The 7,606-nt window shown below is 34.3% G+C and overlaps 1 protein-coding gene across 1 annotated transcript; it reads left to right on the forward strand. All coding sequences in view use genetic code 12, as the record gives it.

The window, feature by feature from the left end:
* Positions 1-5,876: 5,876 nt before the first annotated feature.
* Positions 5,877-7,463, forward strand: KGF56_001961 (putative metalloreductase; the record flags this gene model as incomplete). The annotated part of the gene is made up of 1 exon (XM_049323138.1): positions 5,877-7,463. One exon carries the CDS (start codon positions 5,877-5,879, stop codon positions 7,461-7,463), a length of 1,587 nt encoding a protein of 528 aa, XP_049180991.1.
* Between the last annotated feature and the right edge of the window lie 143 nt (positions 7,464-7,606).

Consider the following 7,606-nt stretch of genomic DNA (forward strand, 5'->3'; position numbering starts at 1 on the left):
TGTTTGTCCTATAATTACCCTTGATTTTCAAAAAGATTTTTTTTTTTGAGGGGGTAGTAGCTTCAAGGGGGGGGGGGGGATGGAAAAAAAAATATAATATAAGATAATAATAGATGAAATTCCAAAGCACTAAATCGACTTATATATGAAAATCTTGAAAAAGAAAAAATATGTGGGTTATTAAATAGACAAGAATTATTTACTTATTCCTCGAGAAAACTAACTAATTAATAGATTTCGGAGGATGTAAATCACAATGTGCTTATATTCTTGTGTATCGGTGTAAGTCTATGTGTGTAGTTGTAAGTGTCTGTGTGTCCCAAGATATTTTATGGGGCAATTGGGGGGGAGGAGGGGAATAAAGGGGAAAAGGGTGATATCGAATGAATTCGCTTTTGATATAAAAGCAGGTTGGTGTAGGTCTAAACTGTAATTGAGTAATCAAATTAAGGGATGAGGTTACTTTTAATATTGTAACTCAATTCTAGTTATTGAAGTTGGTAGCAGCTTTAATAACTATGTGTTTGCAATACACAAGTAGTAGTAACTAAGTATATTTCTTAGTATGTTGATATCAATTGGGAAAAGATCCTGCTAATTGAAAAAAAAAACAAAAAAAAGAGAAGGGCAAACTATATATATATGATTAGAGTAAGAGGTGGGTTGAGAGATGACAAAACTATAACTTACAACAGAATGAAAAAGAGGGTGATGAAATGAAATGATGAAATGGTGAAATGACGAAATGATGAAAAGGTGATTCAACATGTGTAATGAGGCAGGACGGGTTTATGTAGAAGCTGCTTTAACACTTACATTTACATTCGCATTCTACAGTCTACAGTCTATACCACTCTACCACTTTTTCCCTAACAACAATTCCTCCCTACCTTCCCCCTCCCCCCCCCCCTATTGTAATTCATTAGCCCACTCTGTTTATTTGTCTCTTGCATAAGGAATTCCGTCTTGCCGGAAAAGGACTAATTGCATTTGAAACGAAAGCACATTATAAAGAAGTATGTAGAGCAAAACGTGGTAAAAATGTAAAGTGTAGTGGTAAGAAGGTGACACCAGTGTACATGTACATGTGTATCTGTGTGTTTGTGTGTAGAATGATGATGAAATTCAACGTACAGTAGATGCAAGGAAGTTTCATGAATTAAAAATATTATGAAATGATATTCATATTTTTCCATACTTTGTAGATTGTTGGTGGTTAACGGAAAAGGTAAAGAGGTTAGAATAAAAGCTATATTCCCAGTTAGGCGCCAGCGGATAAGTCGTACAAAAGCTTGAGAAAAGGCTTCATGTACAACTAAAAAGCTATTAGTTTTACCTCCTTCACAAGCGCCTTTTCTTTTATCTTTTTTATTTTTATTTATTTCATGCAACCTTATTTGGTGACGTACTACCTCTTTAGCAAATAAGATTCTAGAACTTTTTGTCTGTTTTTTTTTTAGTGAAGGATTATCTCGAGGAATGTTGTAAAGTACAATTAAAAAAGGATTTAAGTATGTAACACAAAACTGATTTTGTTCTTTCACCATGCAACCAATTTTTTCCCTTCTTTTCTGCTTTAACTTACATAGATCTTCGGAAATAAAGGAACAACCGGAAAAAAACCTCAAATATAAAGTATAATGGGGGCTCTTTGAATCTTTATAATCTCACCCAGAAGACATTTGTTACCCCCCCACCCCCCAAACCCTCTTAAAAATAGCTCTTGGACATTTTTTTTTTGTACCAAAGAATATCAATCTTTTTGTTTGTAGCTGTTTTTTTTTTAAAAAAAGAAAATTCTTTAGGATCAGCGATAATTTACGAAAAGTTCCTTCATTTACTAGTGTGGTAGCTTGCTTTGATAGTGAAGATGGAATATGCAATGCTAACAGCACTATCTACTTTAAACCCAGTTATAGTATTAAAAAAGTCACAGGTTTTATTTTCGATGCTTCTCTTTTTGACCTAATTTCGCTTTTTCAAAGTAGCTAGTTTTTGTCCTTTTGCAGCAAGAAAAATTAATTTAGGAAGTGTCACATTTTGTAACTGAAAGGCGAAAAATAAAAATAAATTAAAAATAAAAGGATAGGGAAAACAGGGAAACGTTGGAACAAAAGAACAAGGATAAAAGTTACATGTATCAATCCTTCCGTGAACGTTAATAGCCCAAGGAAGTGACGATTTCTAACTTGGGTGCTGTCCTATATGAAGTGATAAAACTCTTTTGATCTTTTTTTTCTTTTCTTTTCTTTTCTCTTTTCTTTTTCCCTCTTTCAAAAAGAATACTAAAAGGATGACGAGCAATGCCAGAGTATCGAACGAGCTGATCAAAGAAGAATTTATCATATGATATCTGTTTTCTATGTTGTTGAGAAGTGGCGAGAACTTTCACTCATGGCCATAATTGAACGTTAACTTAAGGCTATTGACTACTTCAAAAACTGATTTTTCTTTTTTTGTGAAATCTATCGCGCTGTACTCTTTACTCTCTATCACTTCGAGGGTTTGGCAAAGACTCTGGATACACTTCAACTTGTATTTTTACTACTTTTCTCGCTTTTTTTTTTCCTTCCAATTATTCCTTCTATCCGTGAAGAAATCTAGACTTTTTTCACTTTAGATACGAGGTACCTTCAAATGCTGACGCAAAAGACCCTTTTGACAATAGCATCATCGAGTCAAATTAATGTTTTTCCGAACTGAAGGAATAATTGTTATTATTTCTGTAGCACCATTGTTTTGTATCATGATTTTTATGTATCCATGAAAATCAATAATGCCAGGGGATGACTTGAATGTGGGTAAGGGCTCAAAAGGTCCAAAAAAACGTGTGTGTATCACCAGATGATTTTAGAAAAAAAATGATTCTTTACATAAGAATGGGTTATGCGTGAACCACCTAACCCTTTGTCAGTAACTACTGTCAAACTATTGTTCTTTGGCCCAATAATACCTTAACCTTTCAATACAAAAAGAAATATTCTATACAGAACACCAAAAGAGCAAAAAGTATACCACTGAGTTGAGTAAAGGTTGACTTTAATTTATATTATCAAAAACGCAATAAATGCAAGACTGCAAAAAGGGAAGATTGAGTCGCTTTCAATTCTCGAGTTCGTACTTAATGGAATTCACTCCGTAATGATAGGAGAAGGTGCTTCAAAGTGGAATTCAGAAAGAAAAGTTGTATTATTAAATAAAGATTGTCGGTTGATACAGCAGTTGATAACTTTATAAAAATTGCGTCTTTGTTATGGCTTAGGTATTGTATTAAAGAATTATAGCCATTATTAATAAAGACTTGAGTTTAGAATCGTATATGGGGGCGTTTTGGGGCAGAAGTATGTGCTATGCCAAAATGTGCCATATATGATTTGCATACTTTCTGTTTATACCACCACCCACCCACGCACTTTCTCTCTCTTCCTTTTCTTACTTGGGGTTGTTTTATTTTTGTTTTTTTTTTCCTTCCTACACAGGCTAGACAGCAATAGATATTTTTGGCTTGTACTTTTATTTAGTCAATGTTGTTCATGTTATTGTATACTCTGAATATACACTTTATAAATTCATTTTTCTTTATACACGGGGTTCCCTTTTTTTCTCCCCTCATTTGTGTATTTTTTGTCATCACTTCGGTCTAGTTCGGGACCATATTATATGTACATCTTCCACAATTGAGAAAATGTGACAAAACTTAATATTATTTTTTTCTTTAAAGAAAGTAGAATCTGGCGCGGAGTACCGTTTAAAAATTTCTGCTTATTTTCGTATAATAAATATAATTTCTCCAACTATTACTTACTGCTCGAAATTTAAAGTTAAACTATAACTGCTTCTCGAAATTGAACAACAGATAAATGCAGAACCCAAGGGTTTTAAAGGAATATTCACGGAGTTCCGTCATAGGATGATTTACTTTGGGCGAATTATTTTGTTATCAAAAAGTCTAGGTTGAACAGAGATTTTCTAATCAGTTAATCAACAAAATAGTATTTTCCTGTTGTCATGATTGTCGAGAAGGGAAACTAAAAACGAAACTAAGTTCAAGATTTTAAGTGAATTAAAAGTATTTGCCACCCGCATTACGCGGCCCCACAATCTGGTCAAACAATTTCTCCACATTCATTGGCCACATCCTGTTGCCCTCTTATTTTTAGTCTACTTATAGTGATACTAAGTTTTCTCCCCAAACTGAGATCTCTGAGGTGGGATCATGTAATAATTGGGTGGGGGGTGGAGAATTAAGCGGAGGTTAGCGCCGTGTATGTGTTTGTTGAGGAAAAATGCTAAACTGGTAGAGGAAGAGAATGATGTAATAAAACCTATTGTGTAGAAAATCATGTAGCTATTAAAAATAACGTAAAAAGGGAAAAATTTTCTAAAAACCTTATTTCTAAATCCAACTGTTCTTGTAGTCTAAAAATAGTTCTCAAGTTTCTTTATTGGTGAATAGTAAAAAAGATTAAAGGGAATAAATTGCATTAGTACCAGTAATATTGTGAATAATAGACAAAATTAAAATGGTGGCCTGTACAAAGAACTTGGATATATTGAAAAACTATGTGCCACTTTATTGTTCCCACAAACGCCAAGAGCCAAATGAGGTAATTGTAGAAAATTGTAGAAAACTGTAGACAATTGTGTTATTTTGCTTGGTGCTACTTCATCCTTCCTACAGACACCAAAAGCCAAATAAGGCAATCGTAGAAAATCGTAGAAAATAGTCTCTTATTTTGTTGAGAGCTACAGTCACTTTCCTCGGACGAGGGATGAAGTTTGCAAACTTGCAAAACCAGTAGATATTTTTTAGTTTTTGAAAATCAGACTTCATTATGATAAGATACAGAATTGTAAATGGAAGCGGAAATATTACATTGGAAGATCCAAACCTTAAATTGGGGTTTATTGTTCAAGATGTTAGATTTAAGAATTAAAGTCAAGGCTAAGGCTTTTTTAGGCTAAGGCTTTTTTAGGCTAAGGCTTTTTTAGGCAAAGGCTTTTTTAGGCTAAGGCTTTTTTAAGGCTAAGGCTTGTTTAAGGTTGAGGGTTATTGTTTAAGATAATGGCCAGGCTGGAAAAAAGAAAAAACACGGAATTATGGAGAAACGGAAATTTGTATAAATTTTATACAAAATAAACTCTCGTTTAAAGTTTAATGTTTTTTCATTTTTTTTTTCATCTCAATCACGGCTTTATACATACTTTTAGTAATCATTAGGCCAGTGCCACTTTAGGTGTGCTTTTTCCTCATTACTATCAATACGCTAACTCCGTTGAATAATTGCTATAAAAATAATATTCAATTATGTGAATGTAAAATGATCACCTAGGAAAATCACTTTGTTTTCTTATTCTTGTTGAATCCAGAACGAATGGACTCGAATTGTGGCTTGGAATATTCAAACCCGTGTGTAACCAATACTGTTTCGTTGCGAAACTCGTGGGCGAGGTTCGAATTGGGCTTACTAGCCAACATTATTGAATCGAATCTCCAGCTATATCACCATGATTCTGACAACATCTGCAACCCAATCCCGTGTGTCGCACTCTATTAAACCAGATTGTACATATTCATCACTTTCCCATATAACCTTATAACAAATCCGGCTGCAAAATTAGAAAGCCACCCCACCCAACCCAAAGTGGCTAATGTTTTTTCTGTCCATTACTTTTATTGTCGCAAAATAATTGTCGCAATATAATTGTCTTCAAAGACAAAAAGAAGAAAAAAAAAAGAAATAGTATGCAGGATATTGGTTGCGCGGATGAATGTTTAACCTTTTTGGGATTTTACTCTTTGGTTCGACTAGTTGGGGAAGATCCGGTTGAGCTGAGCTAACCTAAAAAGAGTCAACTGGTCTATACAACAAGTTATGGTAGAGATAGAACCAAGACACGGTGACCATCATTACATAAATGTCAAGTATGGGTATATAATATTTGGCTTGTCGCTACTTCAAATCCTATACCTCATCGTATTCAAACTTTTATTCATACGACAATGGAAAAAGTCAGGAATATATAATAATGCCTTGTCTAAATTATCGTCGCCAGCTACATGGCCAATTATAGCAATATGGGTGGTTACTATTGCGGTTATTGCTCAATATCACATTGGAAGCTTTGCTCATGACTATATTGTCGTGGCAAAACGCTTGGGGAGAATAGCATATTCATTAATACCAATGAATATATATCTAATATTGAGATTCCCCAATTCTTTCAATTGGAATAGTGGGTATTATTTACAAAACTTGAATCAACACAAATGGTTGTCTAGAGTGATCTTTATATTATCCTTGTTACATGCAGTTGGATTCACTTATAAATGGATCAAGGAAGGCACTATTTCTAAATTTGTAAAGTTTTTCAATTTTTTGGGAGTTTTGACACTCTTGCCATTTATGCTATTGATCATTGTTTCTATTCGATATATGAGAAGAAAATGGTATTTTGGGTTTTATATCATACACAATATTACCTCTTGGTTGATGGTTATCTTAATCACTTTCCATGCAAGACCAGGAGTTTTACTATTTGGTATATCAAGTTTGATTCTTTTAGCTTTACAGCTATATCTAAGGTTTGCTAATGGTTATAGGGTTAACGCAACCAAAGTTATAGATGTTCCGCTGTCAAGCTTACAGATTGTTGAAATACCCACACCTCAAAATTTCCCACTCTGGCTACCTGCTAGTCACCTACGAATAAATTACCCGCTACTGAATGCTCGGAGTTGGATTGGTGCAACGCATCCTTACACAATTGCCTCGATTCACGAAGATGGTAACAACTCTTTAACTTTGATTACTAAAAAGACAACATTCCAGTTCATGCAGCATTTGGGTTATCTTATTACTGGACCATATCCCGCATTACCTCCACCTTTCTATACTAGTGCTCAAGTTGTCAATATTGTGTGTGGCGGGCTGGGAATTTCCTTTGGATTACCCATTTTCCAATTTTTCAAATCGTCAAACCACGAAGCAACAATTGTTAATTTAGTTTGGTGTGTCCGTAACAAAGCTGACCTTTTCATAGTAAGAAAGTTTGATTTGACAGGTGCGCAAATCTATGTTACTTCCCCAGTTAGTCAAGAACAAGAGGAGGAGCAAGCTAATATTCCCGAATTTGTCATTCACGATGAACACCATGAGGAAAATCATGGATTACTTGAAGAAAATATTGAATTACAAAGCATAAAGGGACAAGATGATGACGATGAGTTCGATAAACAAAAACCAGATTTCCTAAACAATAACAATAACAACAACAACAACAATTTCAAGTTTGGCAGACCTAAATTGGATGAAGTTTTTGCCATCGACAACCCAACAATAACTTACGATCCAAAATGCAGTTGGGTTTTGGCTTGTGGCCCTGATGGTTTAATAAAGGATGCCAAAATATGGGCAAAAGAGCATGATTACGAGTTTTTCTATGAGAAATATGAGATGTGAATATATAAACAAGGATGCCTTCTAATACCCACATTTTTTTTTTGTTTGCCCTCTTTCTGTCTTCCCCAAGGCAAACTTCTTTGTAGGTTTTGATCGACTGAAAAAATTAATAAATTGCTAAAAAGAGTTGAACCCCCCCCCCC

The sequence above is a fragment of the Candida oxycetoniae genome (genome assembly GCF_023343755.2).
Source record: "Candida oxycetoniae strain CBS 10844 chromosome Unknown scaffold71, whole genome shotgun sequence".
Lineage (NCBI taxonomy): Eukaryota > Fungi > Ascomycota > Pichiomycetes > Serinales > Debaryomycetaceae > Lodderomyces > Lodderomyces oxycetoniae.